Here is a 22,697-nt window from a genome sequence, read left to right as displayed (position 1 = left end):
TGGCTGCCATAGCCATCACTCATGATCAGAGCCACCCATGGCGTGCACTGACATAGCCCCATACTTGTCACTTTCCATGGCTGCCATAGCCATCACTCATGATCAGAGCCACCCATGGTGTGCACTGACATAGCCCATACTCGTCCCTTTCTATGGCTGCCATAGCCATCACTCATGATCAGAGCCACCCATGGCGTGCACTGACATAGCCCATACTTGTTACTTTCCATGGCTGCCATAGCCATCACTCATGATCAGAGCCATCCATGGCGTGCACTGACATAGCCCATACTTGTTACTTTCCATGGCTGCCATAGCCATCACTCATGATCAGAGCCACCCATGGCGTGCACTGACATAGCCCATACTTGTCACTTTCCATGGCTGCCATAGCCATCACTCATGATCAGAGCCACCTATGGCGTGCACTGACATAGCCCCATACTTGTCACTTTCTATGGCTGCCATAGCCATCACTCATGATCAGAACCACCCATGGCGTGCACTGACATAGCCCCATACTTGTCACTTTCTATGGCTGCCATAGCCATCACTCATGATCAGAGCCACCCATGGCGTGCACTGACACAGCCCATACTTGTCACTTTCTATGGCTGCCATAGCCATCACTCATGATCAGAGCCATCCATGGCGTGCACTGACATAGCCCATACTTGTCACTTTCTATGGCTGCCACAGCCATCACTCATGATCAGAGCCACCCATGGCATGCACTGACATAGCCCATACTTGTCACTTTCTATGGCTGCCATAGCCATCACTCATGATCAGAGCCACCCATGGCGTGCACTGACATAGCCCCATACTTGTCACTTTCTATGGCTGCCGTAGCCATCACTCATGATCAGAGCCACCTATGGCGTGCACTGACATAGCCCATACTCGTTACTTTCCATGGCTGCCACAGCCATCACTCATGATCAGAGCCACCCATGGCATGCACTGACATAGCCCATACTTGTCACTTTCTATGGCTGCCATAGCCATCACTCATGATCAGAGCCACCCATGGTGTGCACTGACATAGCCCATACTCGTCCCTTTCTATGGCTGCCGTAGCCATCACTCATGATCAGAGCCACCTATGGCGTGCACTGACATAGCCCATACTCGTTACTTTCCATGGCTGCCATAGCCATCACTCATGATCAGAGCCACCTATGGCGTGCACTGACATAGCCCATACTCGTCCCTTTCTATGGCTGCCGTAGCCATCACTCATGATCAGAGCCACCTATGGCGTGCACTGACATAGCCCATACTCGTCCCTTTCTATGGCTGCCATAGCCATCACTCATGATCAGAGCCATCCATGGCGTGCACTGACATAGCCCCATACTTGTCACTTTCTATGGCTGCCATAGCCATCACTCATGATCAGAACCACCCATGGCGTGCACTGACATAGCCCCATACTTGTCACTTTCTATGGCTGCCATAGCCATCACTCATGATCAGAGCCACCCATGGCGTGCACTGACATAGCCCATACTTGTCACTTTCTATGGCTGCCATAGCCATCACTCATGATCAGAGCCATCCATGGCGTGCACTGACATAGCCCATACTTGTCACTTTCTATGGCTGCCATAGCCATCACTCATGATCAGAGCCACCCATGGCATGCACTGACATAGCCCCATACTCGTCCCTTTCTATGGCTGCCATAGCCATCACTCATGATCAGAGCCACCCATGGCGTGCACTGACATAGCCCCATACTTGTCACTTTCCATGGCTGCCATAGCCATCACTCATGATCAGAGCCACCCATGGCGTGCACTGACATAGCCCATACTCGTCCCTTTCTATGGCTGCCATAGCCATCACTCATGATCAGAGCCACCCATGGCGTGCACTGACATAGCCCATACTTGTTACTTTCCATGGCTGCCATAGCCATCACTCATGATCAGAGCCATCCATGGCGTGCACTGACATAGCCCATACTTGTTACTTTCCATGGCTGCCATAGCCATCACTCATGATCAGAGCCATCCATGGCGTGCACTGACATAGCCCATACTTGTTACTTTCCATGGCTGCCATAGCCATCACTCATGATCAGAGCCATCCATGGCGTGCACTGACATAGCCCATACTTGTTACTTTCCATGGCTGCCATAGCCATCACTCATGATCAGAGCCACCCATGGCGTGCACTGACATAGCCCCATACTTGTCACTTTCCATGGCTGCCATAGCCATCACTCATGATCAGAGCCACCTATGGCGTGCACTGACATAGCCCATACTCGTCCCTTTCTATGGCTGCCGTAGCCATCACTCATGATCAGAGCCACCTATGGCGTGCACTGACATAGCCCATACTCGTTACTTTCCATGGCTGCCATAGCCATCACTCATGATCAGAGCCACCCATGGCGTGCACTGACATAGCCCCATACTTGTCACTTTCCATGGCTGCCATAGCCATCACTCATGATCAGAGCCACCCATGGCGTGCACTGACATAGCCCATACTTGTCACTTTCTATGGCTGCCATAGCCATCACTCATGATCAGAGCCACCCATGGCGTGCACTGACATAGCCCATACTTGTCACTTTCTATGGCTGCCATAGCCATCACTCATGATCAGAGCCATCCATGGCGTGCACTGACATAGCCCATACTTGTCACTTTCTATGGCTGCCATAGCCATCACTCATGATCAGAGCCACCCATGGCATGCACTGACATAGCCCATACTTGTCACTTTCTATGGCTGCCATAGCCATCACTCATGATCAGAGCCACCCATGGCATGCACTGACATAGCCCATACTTGTCACTTTCTATGGCTGCCATAGCCATCACTCATGATCAGAACCACCCATGGCGTGCACTGACATAGCCCCATACTTGTCACTTTCTATGGCTGCCATAGCCATCACTCATGATCAGAACCACCCATGGCGTGCACTGACATAGCCCCATACTTGTCACTTTCTATGGCTGCCATAGCCATCACTCATGATCAGAGCCACCCATGGCGTGCACTGACATAGCCCATACTTGTCACTTTCTATGGCTGCCATAGCCATCACTCATGATCAGAGCCATCCATGGCGTGCACTGACATAGCCCATACTTGTCACTTTCTATGGCTGCCATAGCCATCACTCATGATCAGAGCCACCCATGGCATGCACTGACATAGCCCATACTTGTCACTTTCTATGGCTGCCATAGCCATCACTCATGATCAGAGCCACCCATGGCGTGCACTGACATAGCCCCATACTTGTCACTTTCCATGGCTGCCATAGCCATCACTCATGATCAGAGCCACCCATGGTGTGCACTGACATAGCCCATACTCGTCCCTTTCTATGGCTGCCATAGCCATCACTCATGATCAGAGCCACCCATGGCGTGCACTGACATAGCCCATACTTGTTACTTTCCATGGCTGCCATAGCCATCACTCATGATCAGAGCCATCCATGGCGTGCACTGACATAGCCCATACTTGTTACTTTCCATGGCTGCCATAGCCATCACTCATGATCAGAGCCACCCATGGCGTGCACTGACATAGCCCCATACTTGTCACTTTCCATGGCTGCCATAGCCATCACTCATGATCAGAGCCACCTATGGCGTGCACTGACATAGCCCATACTCGTCCCTTTCTATGGCTGCCGTAGCCATCACTCATGATCAGAGCCACCTATGGCGTGCACTGACATAGCCCATACTCGTTACTTTCCATGGCTGCCATAGCCATCACTCATGATCAGAGCCACCTATGGCGTGCACTGACATAGCCCATACTCGTCCCTTTCTATGGCTGCCGTAGCCATCACTCATGATCAGAGCCACCTATGGCGTGCACTGACATAGCCCATACTCGTCCCTTTCTATGGCTGCCATAGCCATCACTCATGATCAGAGCCATCCATGGCGTGCACTGACATAGCCCCATACTTGTCACTTTCTATGGCTGCCATAGCCATCACTCATGATCAGAACCACCCATGGCGTGCACTGACATAGCCCCATACTTGTCACTTTCTATGGCTGCCATAGCCATCACTCATGATCAGAGCCACCCATGGCGTGCACTGACATAGCCCATACTTGTCACTTTCTATGGCTGCCATAGCCATCACTCATGATCAGAGCCATCCATGGCGTGCACTGACATAGCCCATACTTGTCACTTTCTATGGCTGCCATAGCCATCACTCATGATCAGAGCTACCCATGGCATGCACTGACATAGCCCCATACTCGTCCCTTTCTATGGCTGCCATAGCCATCACTCATGATCAGAGCCACCCATGGCGTGCACTGACATAGCCCATACTTGTTACTTTCCATGGCTGCCATAGCCATCACTGATGATCAGAGCCATCCATGGCGTGCACTGACATAGCCCATACTTGTTACTTTCCATGGCTGCCATAGCCATCACTCATGATCAGAGCCACCCATGGCGTGCACTGACATAGCCCCATACTTGTCACTTTCCATGGCTGCCATAGCCATCACTCATGATCAGAGCCACCTATGGCGTGCACTGACATAGCCCATACTCGTCCCTTTCTATGGCTGCCGTAGCCATCACTCATGATCAGAGCCACCTATGGCGTGCACTGACATAGCCCATACTCGTTACTTTCCATGGCTGCCATAGCCATCACTGATGATCAGAGCCACCCATGGCGTGCACTGACATAGCTCCATACTTGTCACTTTCCATGGCTGCCATAGCCATCACTGATGATCAGAGCCACCCATGGCGTGCACTGACATAGCCCATACTTGTTACTTTCCATGGCTGCCATAGCCATCACTCATGATCAGAGCCACCCATGGCGTGCACTGACATAGCCCCATACTTGTCACTTTCCATGGCTGCCATAGCCATCACTCATGATCAGAGCCACCCATGGCGTGCACTGACATAGCCCATACTCGTCCCTTTCTATGGCTGCCGTAGCCATCACTCATGATCAGAGCCACCTATGGCGTGCACTGACATAGCCCATACTCGTTACTTTCCATGGCTGCCATAGCCATCACTCATGATCAGAGCCACCCATGGCGTGCACTGACATAGCCCCATACTTGTCACTTTCTATGGCTGCCATAGCCATCACTCATGATCAGAGCCACCCATGGCGTGCACTGACATAGCCCCATACTTGTCACTTTCCATGGCTGCCATAGCCATCACTCATGATCAGAGCCACCCATGGCGTGCACTGACATAGCCCATACTCGTCCCTTTCTATGGCTGCCGTAGCCATCACTCATGATCAGAGCCACCTATGGCGTGCACTGACATAGCCCATACTCGTTACTTTCCATGGCTGCCATAGCCATCACTCATGATCAGAGCCACCCATGGCGTGCACTGACATAGCCCATACTTGTCACTTTCCATGGCTGCCATAGCCATCACTCATGATCAGAGCCACCCATGGCGTGCACTGACATAGCCCATACTTGTCACTTTCTATGGCTGCCATAGCCATCACTCATGATCAGAGCCTCCCATGGCGTGCACTGACATAGCCCATACTCGTCCCTTTCTATGGCTGCCATAGCCATCACTCATGATCAGAGCCACCCATGGCGTGCACTGACATAGCCCATACTCGTCCCTTTCTATGGCCGCCATAGTCATCAGTCATGATCAGAGCCATCCATGGCGTGCACTGACATAGCCCATACTTGTCACTTTCTATGGCTGCCGTAGCCATCACTCATGATCAGAGCCACCTATGGCGTGCACTGACATAGCCCATACTCGTCCCTTTCTATGGCTGCCATAGCCATCACTCATGATCAGAGCCACCCATGGCGTGCACTGACATAGCCCATACTTGTCACTTTCTATGGCCGCCATAGTCATCACTCATGATCAGAGCCATCCATGGCGTGCACTGACATAGCCCATACTTGTCACTTTCTATGGCTGCCATAGCCATCACTCATGATCAGAGCCTCCCATGGCGTGCACTGACATAGCCCATACTCGTCCCTTTCTATGGCTGCCATAGCCATCACTCATGATCAGAGCCACCCATGGCGTGCACTGACATAGCCCATACTTGTCACTTTCTATGGCTGCCATAGCCATCACTCATGATCAGAGCCTCCCATGGCGTGCACTGACATAGCCCATACTCGTCCCTTTCTATGGCTGCCATAGCCATCACTCATGATCAGAGCCACCCATGGCGTGCACTGACATAGCCCATACTCGTCCCTTTCTATGGCTGCCATAGCCATCACTCATGATCAGAGCCACCCATGGCGTGCACTGACATAGCCCATACTTGTCACTTTCTATGGCTGCCATAGCCATCACTCATGATCAGAGCCACCCATGGCGTGCACTGACATAGCCCCATACTTGTTACTTTCTATGGCTGCCATAGCCATCACTCATGATCAGAGCCACCCATGGCGTGCCCTGACATAGCCCCATACTTGAGGAATACTTGCCTTGCTCTCCGTGCACCTCAATCTCAGCAGCAGCATGGCAGTAGAAATGTGTACACCGGTTGCTTAGCAATGGTTTAACCCCCTCACTCCTGCCCCGCCTTCTCCATCTTGCTACTCCCAGCTGTCTCTACGAGCACACACGTAAGCGCAGGTTTTACGTTCCCTGATCACGTGCTCCTGGCTGCCCTCATTACAGCTCACATTTTATTACAGCGATGACGTCACTGCATGACTTGTTCAGCCAGAATATCGTCTATTCCACTCCTGGTAGCTCTTCCTGGTTCTCTTCCCCAGTTATTCCCCGCCCACTTACTATTCTGCACCAATAAGCGCAGCCGGTGACATCTCTGATCAATAACACGGTCCTTGTAAAGATGAATGACAGCTTCAATATCCAATCAGGAGACATCGATTGACGCTTGCCGGGTAATAGAGGCAGAGCAGCAGGAAAAGATCGAACAGGTGAGTGGTATGTATAGTGTGTAAGTGGACGTGTGGGCACAGTGTAATGTCCCTGCTGGAGGGATGAGGAGGTAGGGAATCAGCACATGTGGCAGTGGCTTTACAAACAGCCTGGTATGGCAGGAAGTCACTGGTGGAATGGGCAGACAAGCAGGAAGCCATGGCACCGAGTGTGCCCGCTCTTGGGACGGGACAGGACAGTGGAGGACGCTGGGGACTCGCTATCTGGATATGTCACCTGTATAGAAATGACATGTCTGTTTCCTATTTCTATAGGATTTTATATACTCACCTTCTTCTGCTGTTCCTTTAGGTGTGCTGTTTGAGTCCACAATTGATCCATGTGTGTCCTGTCTGGGACCGACGAGTGTGACTACTGCAGCCGATCACCGATCACTGTTACGGTCAGTGTTTGGCTGCAGTGGTCCTACAGTCATATGAAAAAGTTTGGGCACCCCTATTAATGTTAACCTTTTTTCTTTATAACAATTTGGGTTTTTGCAACAGCTATTTTTGTTTCATATATCTAATAACTGATGGACTGAGTAATATTTCTGGATTGAAATGAGGTTTATTGTACTAACAGAAAATGTGCAATCCGCATTTAAACAAAATTTGACAGGTGCAAAAGTATGGGCACCCTTATCAATGTCTTGATTTGAACACTCCTAACTACTTTTTACTGACTTACTAAAGCACTAAGGCTATGTGCGCACGTTGCGTAATTACATGCAGTTACGCTGCGCTTTGTAGCGCAGCGTAACTGCATGCGTCCTGCGTCCCCTGCATAATCTATTTAGATAGTGCAGGGGCCGTGCGCACGTGGCGTATTAGAGCGCAGCGCTTCGGCTGCTGCCCGAAGCGCGCGTTCTAAGAAGTGACATGTCACTTCTTCTGTGTGCTTTGCCAGCAGCCCCTGCTCTGTCTATGGCAGGAGCTGCATGCAGAGCGCACGTTCTCTGCCGGCACCATGCGCTTCAGAACGGAGCTTTTCAGCTGCGCTCTGAAGCGCACCTCTTAGGTGCAGTGCAGAGCGCACACGTGCGCACATAGCCTAAATTGGTTTTGTAACCTCATTGAGCTTTGAACTTCATAGGCAGGTGTATCCAATCATGAGAAAAGGTATTTAAGGTGGCCAGTTGCAAGTTGTTCTCCTATTTGAATCTCCTATGAAGAGTGGCATCATGGGCTCCTCCAAACAACTCTCAAATGATCTGAAAACAAAGATTATTCAACATAGTTGTTCAGGGGAAGGATACAAAAAAGTTGTCTCAGAGATTTAAACTGTCAGTTTCCACTGTGAGGAACATAGTAAGGAAATGGAAGAACACAGGTACAGTTCTTGTTAAGCCCAGAAGTGGCAGGCCAAGAAAAATATCAGAAAGGCAGAGAGGAAGAATGGTGAGAACAGTCAAGGACAATCCACAGACCACCTCCAAAGACCTGCAGCTTCATCTTGCTGCAGATGGTGTCAATGGGCATTGGTCAACAATACAGCGCACGTTGCACAAGGAGAAGCTGTATGGGAGAGTGATGCGAAAGAAGCTGTTTCTGAAAGCACGCCACAAACAGACGCCTGAGGTATGCAAAAGCACATTTAGACAAGCCAGTTACATTTTGGAAGAAGGTCCTGTGGACTGATGAAACAAAGATTGAGTTGTTTGGTCATACAAAAAGGCGTTATGCATGGAGGCAAAAAAACACGGCATTCCAAGAAAAGCACTTGCTACCCACAGTAAAATTTGGTGGAGGTTCCATCATGCTTTCAGGCTGTGTGGCCAATGCCGGCACTGAGAATCTTGTTAAAGTTGAGGGTCGCATGGATTCAACTCAGTATCAGCAGATTCTTGACAATAATGTGCAAGAATCAGTGACGAAGTTGAAGTTACGCAGAGGATGGATATTTCAGCAAGACAATGATCCAAAACACCGCCCCAAATCTACTCAGGCATTCATGCAGAGGAACAATTACAATGTTCTGGAATGGCCATCCCAGTCCCCAGACCTGAATATCATTGAAAATCTGTGGAATGATTGAAGCGGGCTGTCCATGCTCGGCGACCATCAGACTTAACTGAACTGGAATAGTTTTGTAAACAGGAATGGTCAAATGTACCTTAATTCAGGATCCAGGAACTCATTAAAAGCTACAGGAAGCGACTAGAGGCTGTTATTTTTGCAAAAGGAGGATCTACAAAATATTAATGTCACTTTTATGTTGAGGTGCCCATACTTTTGCACCGGTCAAATTTTGTTAAAATGTGGATTGCACATTTTCTTTTAGTACAATAAACCTCATTTCAACCCAGAAATATTACTGAGTCCATCAGTTATTAGATATATGAAACTGAAATAGCTGTTGTAAAAACCCAATTTGTTATAAAGAAAAAAGGTTAACATTAATAGGGGTGCCCAAACTTTTTCATATGACTGTATGTCCGTACAATAGGAGCTTGATGTACAGTGCTGATCACTACAGGGTTTTTGGTGATTACTGGGGATCTGACCTCAGTGATCCATAGATCAGAGTTCTGCAGCCCCGTTTTGAATTGAGCATACTGGACCTCTGCTCCATTCATGGTCTATGGGGCTTCTGGAGAATGCGGCCTGCTGTAATTTTACTGACTAGAAAATAAAGAGGACAAGCGCTGCATAATACAGAAACCCTTCACCAGGTAGGGTTGATGAGGACAGATGGTAGTGAGCCCACCTTACAGCGAATACTTGGCACAACCCTGTTCCAAATCCAGAAATGGAAAGAATCTGCTACAGCTCGCCCAAACTTGTACATGCATTATTGCTAAGGAAATACATTTTTAAAATTGAGACACGTAGCGCATAAGAAAGACCAGGTAGGGAGCCAGCATATGAGATACGCCTAGACGCTGCTTGCTGGGCTCGCTTAAAACTGGCCTTTTTTTTTTTTTTTTTAAAAGTACACTAATTGTCACTATTATTATTTTTTTATCAGTGAGGTATGTCCAAGTTCAATGTGTGTATACCTTAGCATCTCAGAGTGCAGCTGCTTATTTGTTAGTTTATTTCATGTTCAGTATGCACCTGTTCACACTTGTCTGTTAGGAAGTGCCATCAGTTTCCTTAATTTAGAGCAGAAGCTGAGCACCCGCATCTTGGGATCATTGAGGAGTTCTACCTGTGGACTCTGCGTGGTCAGAAAGTTATGGTGTGATGTCTCCTAAAGATATGCCAGGGAAAGTCACATTGAGGTTTTTGTTAAACATGGAGAGGAGGCGGGAGTGATGGCTTGGTGATCATCAAGTCATCTGGTGGAAGTGTCCATGTAGTCAGTCCCAAATCCAGTTGTTAAGGCCCCTTTACACACTGCAACATCGCTAGCGATATCGCTGTAACGTCACTGGTTTTGTGACATAATAGCGACCTCCCCAGCGACATTACAGTGTGTGACATGCATCAGCGACCTGGCTCCCACTGTGAGGTCGCTGATCGCTACCAGTCGTTCAGGAACATTTTTTAGTCCTTTGTTTCCCGCTGCGCAGCATGCATCGGTGTGTTTAACACCGTTACGACATCGTTAGCGACTTAGAACCCTGCCCGTAGGCGTGCTATAGCGTTCCCTCGCTAGAAAGTCTGTGTGTAAAGGGGCCTTTAGATTGAGTCCTATTGTTAAAGACCTGAACATTCTAATCAGGTTGAATTCCCAAGATTTTTCTGTCATCCTTAAAGGGAACCTGTCACCACTTTTTTGCCTTATAAGCTGCGGCCACCACCACCGGGCTCTTATATACAGCATGTTAGAATGCTGTATATAAGAGCCCAGACCACTGTGAGAACATAAAAAACACCTTATACTTACTTAACGGTCGCGCGGTTGGCTATATGGGCTTGTCCGATGCCGGCGCCACCTCTTTCGGTTATCTTCGTCCTCCATCTTCTGAAGCCGCCTTGCATGATGTGTCTAATGTCATACACACTTGCTGGCATTCAGATCCTGAGCAGGGCAGATCAAAGTATTGTAGTGCGCCTGCGCAGGACCGGCGAGTGTGTATGTCGTAGACGCGTCATACACACAGGCTTCAGAAAGAGGATGAAGATGGCCGAAAGAGGAGGCGTCCATATGGCCAACTGCGAGACCGTTAGGTAAGTATTATAACGTGTTTTTTATGTTCTCACAGCGGCCTGGGTGGTGGTGGCCGCAGCTTATACGCAAAAAAAGTGGTGACGGGTTCCCTTTAAAATGACTTTTCAGTATTTGAACTTTTAAATCTGCCATACTGTGTCCCGGTCCTGAGAAATATTTACCCACAGGCACATCCAGCTCATTCCTTTATAGTGTGCTGGTGTATATTCATCCACATTTGTAGATTTTGCTTAGTTTTCCAAATATAGGTTCCTCCGAGGCACCTTGTGCATTGTATCATGTATACAACACTGGAGGACGTACATAAAAAGTAAGCCATGATCTTAGACCACATGCACACGGTGAGTTTTTTACCTCAGAATTTGTAGCCAAAACCAGGAGTGGAACAATCAGAGGTGACGTAGAATAGAAACACGAGCACCACTTCTGTATTTATTACCCACTCCTGGTTTTGGTTTACAAATACTGAGGTATAAACCTCACCAAATACTCAACGTGTGCACACGGCCTGATTTTTGTTGGATATGCGGACTGTATCCTTTGGGTAAAGGTCCTGCATGTTTATGGGTATGTGCCCATCTCTGATGTGAGGACTCTTCTGACGAGGAGAACTCTTTTGTAGGAGGAAAGTGGTAGTTCCAGGAAAATGTATTTGTCTGTGGTCTCTGTGGAATATGGGTTGAAGATCAGCTCAAATATCCTTTAGGATGGTCTTGTAGGGGTTGTATGTGACCACAAGAGGCACCCTGTTTTTATCCTTCCTCTGTGTGCAATCCAGGGGCTGCTTCTTAGGATCCTTGAAGCTCTGCATTTGTGACTGTTAGGCTATGTGCGCATGTTTCGTAATTTCATGCGTTTACGCTGCGTATTGCACTGCACCTTAAACGCATGCGTCCTGCGTCCCAAGCACAATCTATGAAGATTGTGCATAATCCATCCGCACGTTGCGTTTGAGAGCGCAGCGATTTGCATGCTGAAATTTTGATCCAAAACGCTGCGCTCAAAAAAAGCAACACGTCACTTATTTCACTCGCTTTGGATGCTGCTCCCGCTCTGTCTATGGGAGAGGCTGCATCCGGAGCGCATGAAATCGCCATCTATTCTCCAGACACACTGCATCCATTATGCAGTGGTTCTGCAGCGATGAAGCGCACATGTGCTGTCAAATCGCTGCAGATTTTTCAGTATGGACACTACGCAACGTGCGCACACAGCCTTAGAGTTCGCTCACATGACTGTATAAATTGGACGAGTCTCACATTGCACTTGGACCAATGTTGGTCATTGAGGCAGAGCAGATCTGCGAGTTTTTCCCTCAGCTCTAAATGGACTGAGGAAAGAATCCTGCTGCGATGGGCAGGGACCGAGGGCCGTATCACAGTTGTGTCCATGATCCCTCACGTTCTTAGAACTCATTTTATTCTACTCATCATATGTGGTTTCTGTAGGGTTTTGGCTCAAAGTCCCTAAGGCTTTTTGAAAAGAAGGTACATGGAAAATTTACTGTTAATGTGTTCATTTTCTAGGACAAATTTCAACCTTTTAGGCCTCATTTTATTGCTATAAATGAAGACGAACTTATGATGAAAAGGCTGGAGTGGACTTTGTGCTTGAGGCCTGGGATATCTGTTCTAAGACACACTTTTACAATGCATTAGATAAGGAGCAAACTAAAAGAAAAGATGGAGAAAGCTACTGTCCCTTCCATTCAGCTGGAAAAACTGACCACTGGGGAAATACCTTCTGCTAACTACTTCTCATACAAGGTAAGTCACAGAGTATAAGATTAGTAATATGTGCACTGGGAAGATGATACCAGCTGATGCCATGCTGCCCGAACCACGGTATGAGTCCAGCGCCTGCATTACACACCTATATATCTAACCCGCTGCAGTGTGGACAGGGACAAGGTGACTTGCGTTGTGCGGCATCCGTTGCATTGCGTTGTGTGACGGATGCGTTGCATATAGTGGCGCAACGGATCGTACAAAAGAACGCAATCCATTGTAGCTTTTTTTTTTTCAGTAATTTCCTCAACTGAGCATGCGCAGTTGTGTAAAAATGGATCCGTCACAGGAATCCGTCAAATGACGGATTCCGCCACCATAGGCTTCCATTATAAAATCGACGGAATCCTGCACATTGCGCTTTTTTAACGCTCTTGGAAGCACAGAAAAACGCTACAGGACCATCAGTCGCAATGCGTCATCCATACAAGTCTATGGGAAGCAGCGAAATCCGTTAACAGATTACGCTGTTTTCCAAAATGGCAGATTGCGACTGAAGGAAAAAAACGCAAGTGTGAAAGTTCCATTTGACTCCTCTTGCAACTTACCTAATCTAAGTTTAAGAAAACAAGCCAATGGCCAAAAATAACACAGAAAAAAGATTTTTCAGGACAAAAGGTGCTAGTGTGTACTAAGGCATCTTTCGCCTGAAAAACATGTTGGGTTCGCACGTCTTAAAGACATCTTGCGCACATACCTTTTTTGGGAAATGTGTCAAACCATGGGCACCAGGAATCGGAGATCGGCTCCTGCCTTGAAACATATATTTTAGGCCCCATTCAGATGTTCATTTTTTACACGCAAGTTTGTGTGTGTGTATATGTATATATATATATATATATATATATATATATATATATATATATATATATATATATATATATAATTTTACTTTTTTTTTTTTTTTTTTCCCCTCATATGTGGGGAAAAAAAATTCTCGATTCTTTTCCCATCTAGCAGTCCATGAAAATCAGACCACACTCAGATGGCATCCGAATGCTGTCTGATTATTTTATTGATACATATTTTTCTCAGGCATGTCGAATTATTATCTTTTTTCCCATTTTTCATGGATCGCTCAGACTGTGGAAGATCTTGGACATGTGAATGACCCCATTCACTATGATCGGTACTAGTGCTTTCCATGAAAAACACGGATAGCACTTTTACGCAAAAAAACTGTCTGCATGAGGCCTAATTTTGTAGAGCTGCGGCATTTCTTGAAAAGTCTCAAACAACCCCTTTAATGACTCATTATTGGCTTTTAAGTTCACAACCTGCCAAGGATTTGGATATCTGCAAATCTCTTGTAAATGCTGACACTCATGGCAGTTTGAAAAACATTTGGAATGAATTGCAAAGAATTAGTGCATAGAAAGAAGGAAATTAAAGGGAATCTGTCAGCAGGTTTTTCCTGCCTCATCTGAGAGCAGCATGATGTAGGTAAAGAGATTCTGAATCCATTGATAAATCATTTAGATTACTGGGTGAAACCGTTCTGACGCAATCAGAATTTGTAGGTTTAGTCATGTAGCTGAGCCCACACCAGGTTCTCTATAGTGATTGACACCTCACTGTCAATGTACAATCAAAGCAGGGGGCTTGACAGACTGTGGTGCACGTGAGTTTCTAGTCCTGTTTTGATGACTGTCCTGCTGCTTAAACACAGCAAATAAACAAAATATTGGACTGTAACAAGACAGGCATCCCTGAATTCTGTGTTAACTTTTGCAATAACCTGCTGGCAGATTCCCTTTAAAGCCGACTTTGTAGATTTCCTTCTTTTTTGTTTGAACATTGCTATGGTATTATAAATTGTTTGCCCTTTTAAAGAGATCCTGTCATCACTTTTTTGGACTATACGCTGCGGCCACCACCACCGGGCTCTTATATACAGCATTCTAACATGCTGTATATAAGAGCCCAGATCGGGGCTATAACAAAAACACTTTATACTTACCTAACTGTCGCGCTGTGGGCCTTCTGGGCATCTCCGTTGTCCTGTGTCGGCGCCGCCTCTTTCGGCCATCTTTGTTCTCCTTATTCTCTAGCCGCGGTGCATGATGGGTCCGACGTCATCCACACTCGCCGACATTCAGGTCCTGAGCAGGCGCACTTTGATCTGCCCTGAGCAGGACAGATCAAAGTAATGTAGTGCGCCTGCGCAGGACCGGCGAGTGTGTATGACGTAGAACGCGTCATGCACACAATCTTCAGAAAGAGGACAAAGATGGCCAAAAGGGGAGGCGCCTGCACCGGACAACGGAGACGCCCATAAGGCCCACAGAGCGACCGTTAGGTAAGTAGTATAAAGTGTGTTTTTGTTATACCCCCGGCCTGGGCTTTTATATATAGCATGTTCGAATGCTGTATATAAGATCCCGGTGGTGGAGGCCGCAGCTTAGTCCAAAAAAGTGTTGACAGGTTCCCTTTAAAACCAGTTTGAGGCTATTTGATATTTTGAAGAAAACCTAAAAGGTGTTTAAGAAATTAGGCACACATGAGACTTGCACAGTAGATTTATGTTTTAAGAAGATTCTTGATTTTTCGGTATAGTACAGCAGCATTGCTATTGCCATTTTAAGAAAGCTTGTGCATATCCTGCAAAGAAAATCTGGAGAAAACCAATGGAGGTTTGATTGGGCGCCACAATAGGGGGACAGCAAGTCCACGGCCAGGAGAGGTTGAAGGGGCACCAAGTCACTGATGCACCCAACGTTCTAGTTACGTCTATGGCACTGGTAATTATTATGACTGATGAAAATCTGATTTTGGCTATAGGACACAAACCTCTAGTAGATATGCAATCATTTACTTAGACCACAGTACCCTTTACTTCATTGCAGAACAACTACATGGTATTTTTAAATGTCTCTTGTTCTGGTGACCTTCTAGGGTACAGACATCCTCCTATATGTACTCTGTCCACAGTCTGTGCCAACATTTTTCCATGCGCCTGCACCGCCTGTTTTCATGGCTATCTGTGCTCACATGTCAGGACATTTTGTGAGATGTGCACAAGTCCTTACCCGCTAACTACTTTCCTGTATTTGTTTTCCAGGACAATCTCATTGGATCTCTGCTGGCTATATTCGGCCATCTTCTTATTAGTATAGGGCTCAACCTTCAGGTAAGAAATGTAAACAAAGTTCTAAAAGGAAGAATGACATGTGGACTATAACTGTATATTAAAGTAGTTGTAGTTCTGTGGAACGGATTTAGCAGGATTTACTGAAGACAGATATTCTGAGGCCCCCAATCATTTGTGATATGGAATGTGAAGAAGATGTCCAAAGTTCTGTTCTATTGCAAAATATACAAATTGGGAGATTTGACAGTACAAGAGTTTGTCGAAAAAACATAATGACTCTGTTACCAAGTCTTTGTCACCTAATCTGAGAGCAGCATAACGTAGGGGCAGATATCCCGATTCCAGCGATGTGTCACTTACTCGGCTGCTTAGTGTAGTGTAATTTTGATAACCTACTGCTGATTAAGCAGTGATTTTATCATTAGAGGACTACTTGGCGTGCTGCCAGGGAGTCGAGCATATTCATGAGCTCTGTAAAACTGCTAGATCTGCAGCAAAGAAAACATTAATTGTCTCAAAATGACAGCAAACAGCTCAGTAAGTGACGCATCACTGAAATCAGGGTCTTGTCTCTACATTATGCTCCTCTGAGATGGGTGATCAAAAATCTGGTGCCAGATTCCCTGACTGATGACTGGTGGTTGCAGCAACCAGGCCCCAAGCAATCTGCTCAATACCTGGAAGGCTGCTGTAAAGCAAGTGTTGTCTGCATGGGACAGTCCTGTTAACAAGGATATAGTGCCCTAACTGCAAGTAGCATTGCTTTCTGACAGCTCTCACAATCACTATCGGTTATACTTAAAGCGCACCAATCAACAAGATCTTCCTATATAACCTAAAGCCAGTGCTAAACTGGCACTATAAGGCTGATTCTATACAAACCTTTAGTTGTCAGCTATCATGTGTACGTTTTGAAATATAACAAAGTAAAGTTTGTAAAAGGAGCAGCTTTTTGTATTACAGAAGCTGCCGATCAGCTGAAAGCTTGGGTGGGTATTCATATTGAATCCGGCCCCCCCACCTCGCCTATCTGTCCTCCCCCTGATATCTATGCTAATTGTATTATAGAATCGTTTTACTAAGTGACTAGAAGGATCTGTGCTGATGTCATATCCATGTGACCAGAAGGGGCGGGGCCTCAACCAACATAGCTGATACCAGGAAGCAACATTATTTTTCTGTTGGCTGAGGCCCCGCCCCTTCTGGTCACATGGGTATGACATCAGCACAGGTCCGTCTAGTCAATATGTAAAATGATTCTATAGAATTAGCATAAATAACAGGGGAGGCTGGACAGGCTGGGGGCGGCAATCAGATTGGCAGCTGCTGCCACTAAAAAAAACTGTTCATTTTACAAACTTACTTCCTTGTGTTTCAAAACCTATACATCCTAGATTACAACTAAAGGTATGTAGAGAATCAGGATAGTAGCACCAGTATAGCACTGGCTTTAGGTTATATAGGAAAATCCTGTTGATTGGTGAGCTTTAAGGCTAGGTTCAGACGAGAATATGCAAAATAGTCCGTTTTTCATCCAGAAGAAAGATTGTCATTTGGATGAGATCCATATTTCAGATTTTGTTTTTTTCTAGATGGCATGCAGAATTTACATAAATATAAGAAAAAGGCAAAATTCAATTATCTATCTTAACAGATGCAATAGATTCATAAAAAAATATATAGAGTGCTAAACCATATGTGATCCATTTTTATTGCACAGTCATTGACTTAAAAATGGTCAAACACCAAAGAGAGAATCAAGCCTATGCCAATCACCATAATAAATCTATATTTTATGTAAGGAATAATAAAAAGGTATGAAATCAAATACAAAACTACAACAGGTACAAGGAAGGAAAAGAGGGCAGACATCTGGCAAACTCAGCTGGCATGGCACACAAAGACACGCTGTAACATTTATCATAAGAAATAACAATAATTGATCCATAAATAAATTCTCCTAGACTAAGCTTTTCTTGAGAAACGCGCGTTAGGGCCAGATCCCACCACACTGACGTGTGGCTCGCTGGACTGGTAATTATATGCGCACTGCGGCAGCCTATGCTGTTTCATTCATAACTTGCTGCTATTTTTCAACACACTGTGGTCTGTTATATATTATTACCTTTTTTAATGTATTTACGACTATTTATGATATTTATTGTTCGCACTGAGGAATTTATTTATTGATCAATTCTTATTTGTTTTGATACATGTTATACAGCGTACATTCTTGTGCCATGCCAGCTGAGTTTTGTTTTGGTCTCGTAACTTTATTATTCCTTAAATAAAATGTATACGTTTTTTTTTTATAGTGCTTGGCATAGGCTTGCTTCTCTCTTTGGTGTTTATCTTATTTTTGCTAGCTGCCATTATGTATGGGTTGCCTTATAAGTTATATTATAAATGGCCAAGTCAAATATGAAATACAGATCAAAATAGTGTGCTACTGTTGATTTTTATTTTATTATGTTTTTTTTTTTTATATACGCACAGACTGTATAATTAGTCCATGAGCTACAGCAATGGCTTTCTTTGGTCCGTATCCTACCTGTTCTGCATATGGACAGCACACAGACCGATTACTTGTTCATTTTCATCTGAACAAGCCCCAATGCTAAGTTACTGTTGCATTTCAGAGAAAACATGACTTGATACGTGTTTTGGCTCCGGGAGAATTGTCCACTGGGTGGCTCCTCCTGCCTGGATACCTTTTTGATTAACTGGTCTCTTCTACACAAATGGGAAGAAGACTAGTCAATCATAATGATCCAGGTAAGGTAAGCTGCCCGGTGAGCACTTTAACCTCGTAAATAACACACACTCTTAGGGTGCATGCATGTGATCAATGTTTGCAGCATTTTGGATGTAGCGTGTGTTGTTGTTGGTTTTTTTTTGTTTTGTTTTTTTTTTTTTTGTGTTGTACAGTACAAGCACAATGGATGGGATTTCTAGAAATCCTGTGCCCAATGTGCTTGTTTTTTTCTGCAGCAAACACTGACCTGCGGTGCGTCTTTCCAAACCGCAGCATGTCAGTTGTTTGCTGTTGGTTCACATGCGTCATCCGTAGGGAGAACACAAGCGAGAGACCGCAGCGCACTGAACCCTGATCGTGGGTACAAGCAGCTGCGTTCTCCTGTGGAGGAGACTCACGGCCCCGCAGGTCAGGACCCGCTGCGTCCAGGACGCAGTGAATCCTGATCATGGGCACATAGATTAGAATAGATTCACAGGAGCATATTATCTGTCCAAGTGCTGTCCGTTATAAATAAAAAAAAAAGTTTGTCCTCACAGCGCTCATCTTTTACATTTGTGCATAGCATCCACCAAAACATAACCATACGCTATGGTGTTTTTGTGGTATATTTGTCTGATGGGCAGCTCATATTAGACAGGTTGCTGTGATGGCTCCCTGTAGAGAAACTAGAAGCCCATAAGATGTTTCTGCTGAATAAAAGTAATTGGATAGCTTTTAAGTAAGCAGTGGCAAGAAAACCGTGGCAACAAAAGGGGTTTTTAAGTCCACCACACTCATTAGAGTGCCTGGTAAACGACTCCTATCTCTCCTTAAGCGAGCTTTACACGCTGCGATATCGCTAGCTATGTCGCGAGCGATAGCACCCGCCCACGTCGGTGGCGCTTCACTGGGTGATCGCTGCCGTAGTGAACAATATCGCAATTACCTGCTCAATGGCGTCGCTGTGGCTGCCGAACAATCTCTCCTTTAAGGGGGAGGTTCGTTCGGCGTCACAGCGGCGTCACTAAGTGGCCACTCAATAGAAGCGGACGGGCGGAGATGAGCTGCCAGAATAGAACGCCCACCTCCTTCATTCCTCATTGCCGGCGGCCGCAGGTACGATGTTGTTCCTGCGGTGTCACACATAGCAATGTGTGCTGCCGCAGGAACGACAAACAACCTGCGTTCCAAACGAGGAACGATTTTTTTTTTTTTTTTTTTTTTATAAATGAACGACGTGTAAACAACGAGCGATTTGACACCTTTTTGCGATGGTAACTGACACAACGACATCGCTAACGAGGACGGATGTGCGTCACCAACACCGTGACCCCGACGATATCTCATTAGCGATATTGTTGTGTGTAACTGGGCCTTTAATCCTCCATGCTCAAGAACACTTGGCCATCCTTTGGCAGTTTCTCTTTTCTGCTCTGAACAAAATAATTGGCTTTTGTAGATCCTTCTCTTCGTAAAACATTGTCTGTCGGGTGAGAATCTGGAGGACCGATTATACTTTAGTCGCTGAAACAACTCTTAGCAGGTTGGGTAGAACATCTAATCTAATGTCTATAGAAGAACAGATTTCTCAGAATTCCTTGAAAACAATTGCTCATGTTTAGGGGATTCTGCTAGAATACATAAAGCAGGTGAAATAAGTATTGAACATGTCACCAATTTTCTAAGTAAACATATCTAAAGGTGCTAGTGACATGAAATTCTCTCCAAATGTTGGCATCAACACATCCAATCTACACAGGCAAAGAAATTAAACCGTAGATGTCCATAAATTATAGTGATGTGTAATAATGAGAAATTACACCCGGGAAAGTATTGAACACATGAAGAAAGAGAGGTGCAAAAAGTCATGGAGAGTCATGACACCGCCTGAAATCTCAGTAATTAGAAAGCAATCCTGCCACTTAGTGAAATCTAATATCGACTGGTTCAACTGATGGCCTGAAAAAAGGTGTCTCATTACCAATGTTCCACAGAAGAAACCTCTCCTGATGGGTAAAACCAGTGAGCTGTCTCAAGAGCTGCATAACCTTATTGTGCAAAACATACTAATGGCATTGGTTACAGAATTTTCCCTTCCCATAACAGCACCGTACATGAGAAAGTGTATCTGCCCTCAGGAACAGGAAACCTTTCTGAAATAAAAGGGGTGGCGCCTCTCCAAAGCCCCAGTGTGGTTTCCTGTTCCTGGAAGAGGATACTGAAGTTTTACGTGGGGAAATTTCTCCAGATGATGGGGTCTCAGCGGGCCAGTGGGTCTCTGAGTTCCAGGTGTCACAGGGGCTGTTCTGGTCGCATGCGCGCTCCCCTTCCTGTATGTCCAACGTCACACGATCCGAGGGTTCCCTGGGCAACAATCAGGTAGCAGATCCACAAGTGCCTAGCAGGGTGTGGGTCTCGGCTGGGGCTCGTTCCTCCTGGTGCGGTGGCTGGGGCAGTGACACTGCGGCCGCTTCCGGAGATCGGAAGGCAGAGCCGCAGACACAGTCATGCGCCGGAAAAGCACACACCTGTGTGCGCAGGCGCGAGCCCCACTGCCACTTCCGGAGAAGTAGGGGCTCATGGGAGCGGAAGTGATGGTGCACGCCAGGAATGGTGTCAGAGGCCACCTCCTAGATAGGAGGCTGGGCCTGCTATGTTCAATGTGATGGGGAGTTTGAAACTTGGTTGTCCAGACAGCCTACCTACAGTGGTCCTCCAAGATGGAAGCTCCCACAGTAACCAGCAATGCTTCAGAAGATCCAAGACCTGTCCTACCATGGTAGTTGCAGGGGTTCGGGACAGTTAAGCGGACTTCTCCTCACAAAGTCTACCACTGTTTCTCTCCTTCCCCCAAAATTCCCTACAAATTACTGAAGGTTCCAGTGAGCACTGTTCGCGTCATAATCCAGAAGTAAAATGGACATAATTTCACCATAAACCGGCCATGACCAGGTGCTGCCTGCAAGATTTCAGATGGAAGAGTGAAATGAACTATCAGAAGAATTGTCCAAAATTGATCTCTTTGGATGCCCTAATACACACCATGCTTGGAGACCTTTGACACAATACCAACAGTGAAGTTTGAAGGTGGGAACATTAAGGTATGGGGCTGTTTTTCAGCATCTGGCACTGGCAAACTTCATATAATTGAAGGGAGGATGAATGGACAAATGTACCAAGACATTCTTGATAAAATTATGCTGCCATCTACCAGGGTGATGAAGCTGAAACACGGGAGGACATTTCAACAAGACAATGTTCTCAAACACTTGGCCAAGGAAACAATTGATTTCAGAGAAATAAAATAAAGCTACTAGAATGACCCAGCCAATCACCTGACCTGAATCCAATAGAAAATTTATGGAAGGAACTAAATCTTAGAGTTCATAGAAGAAGCCTATGAAAACATCAGGCTTTGGAGAGCGTTTGTGGAAGCATGGGCCAAAAGTACACCTGAGAAGTGAATGTGACTAGTTTCTCCATACAGGAGATGTTTTGATGCTGTCATTATCAACAAAGGCTTTAGTAAGAAATATTAATTACACTTCAGAAAGCGTGTTAAATACTTTTTTTTTTTTTTTTTTTTTGTGTAATTTCTCATTATTACACCTTAATTTATGGACAACTATGGTTTGATTTCTTTGCCTGGATGGATTATCGGCGTCTGGTGAGAAATTCATGTCAATGGCACCTTTAGGAATATATATACTTTGATATTGAACACAGTCACCAATTTACTATTTCACCCGCTGATCTGCTACCATGCCTTAGATTCGGTATATTGATTACAGCATTTCAGAATAGATCCTCTGCTCAGTGTGCAGAATACTGGCTGCTGTAAATGACAGTTTACGTTTTGCTGATGGGTGGATGGCATATATTAGAGTGTGCACTCCTGCACTCAGTTTTGACTTTCCAGACAACATCCTGTTGCTTCATACATTACGATCTGGCACAATATGTTTACTTTCCCACAGATTTCGTTATCTGCGGCTCTGTTACAGCTGAGCTCCA

General features: G+C 45.8%; 2 protein-coding genes across 4 annotated transcripts in view; one reads left to right on the top strand and one right to left on the bottom strand.

Moving 5' to 3' along the window:
• The window catches only part of STPG1 (sperm tail PG-rich repeat containing 1), a 202,562-nt gene extending 195,800 nt beyond the window's left edge, over positions 1–6,762 (bottom strand). The window contains exon 1 of the mRNA XM_075336094.1: positions 6,487–6,762. The gene's annotated coding sequence lies outside the window, so the exon portion shown is untranslated. The remainder of the gene's footprint in view (positions 1–6,486) is intronic.
• Positions 6,763–6,850: 88 nt separating this feature from the next.
• The window catches only part of LOC142291514 (NIPA-like protein 3), a 90,755-nt gene continuing 74,908 nt past the window's right edge, over positions 6,851–22,697 (top strand). For 2 of the 3 annotated variants that reach the window (XM_075336093.1, XM_075336091.1), the window contains exons 1-3: positions 6,851–6,948; positions 12,595–12,834; positions 15,917–15,985. In XM_075336093.1, the coding sequence (XP_075192208.1) occupies positions 12,751–12,834; positions 15,917–15,985 (153 nt within the window). In that variant the 5' untranslated portion in view covers positions 6,851–6,948; positions 12,595–12,750. Of the gene's footprint in view, positions 6,949–6,998; positions 7,020–12,594; positions 12,835–15,916; positions 15,986–22,697 lie in introns of those variants that run through there. The other variant, XM_075336092.1, reaches the window with a different exon arrangement.

This window comes from Anomaloglossus baeobatrachus, chromosome 2 (assembly GCF_048569485.1).
Source record: "Anomaloglossus baeobatrachus isolate aAnoBae1 chromosome 2, aAnoBae1.hap1, whole genome shotgun sequence".
NCBI lineage: Eukaryota > Metazoa > Chordata > Amphibia > Anura > Aromobatidae > Anomaloglossus > Anomaloglossus baeobatrachus.
This window is presented reverse-complemented; position numbering and strand designations above follow the sequence as displayed.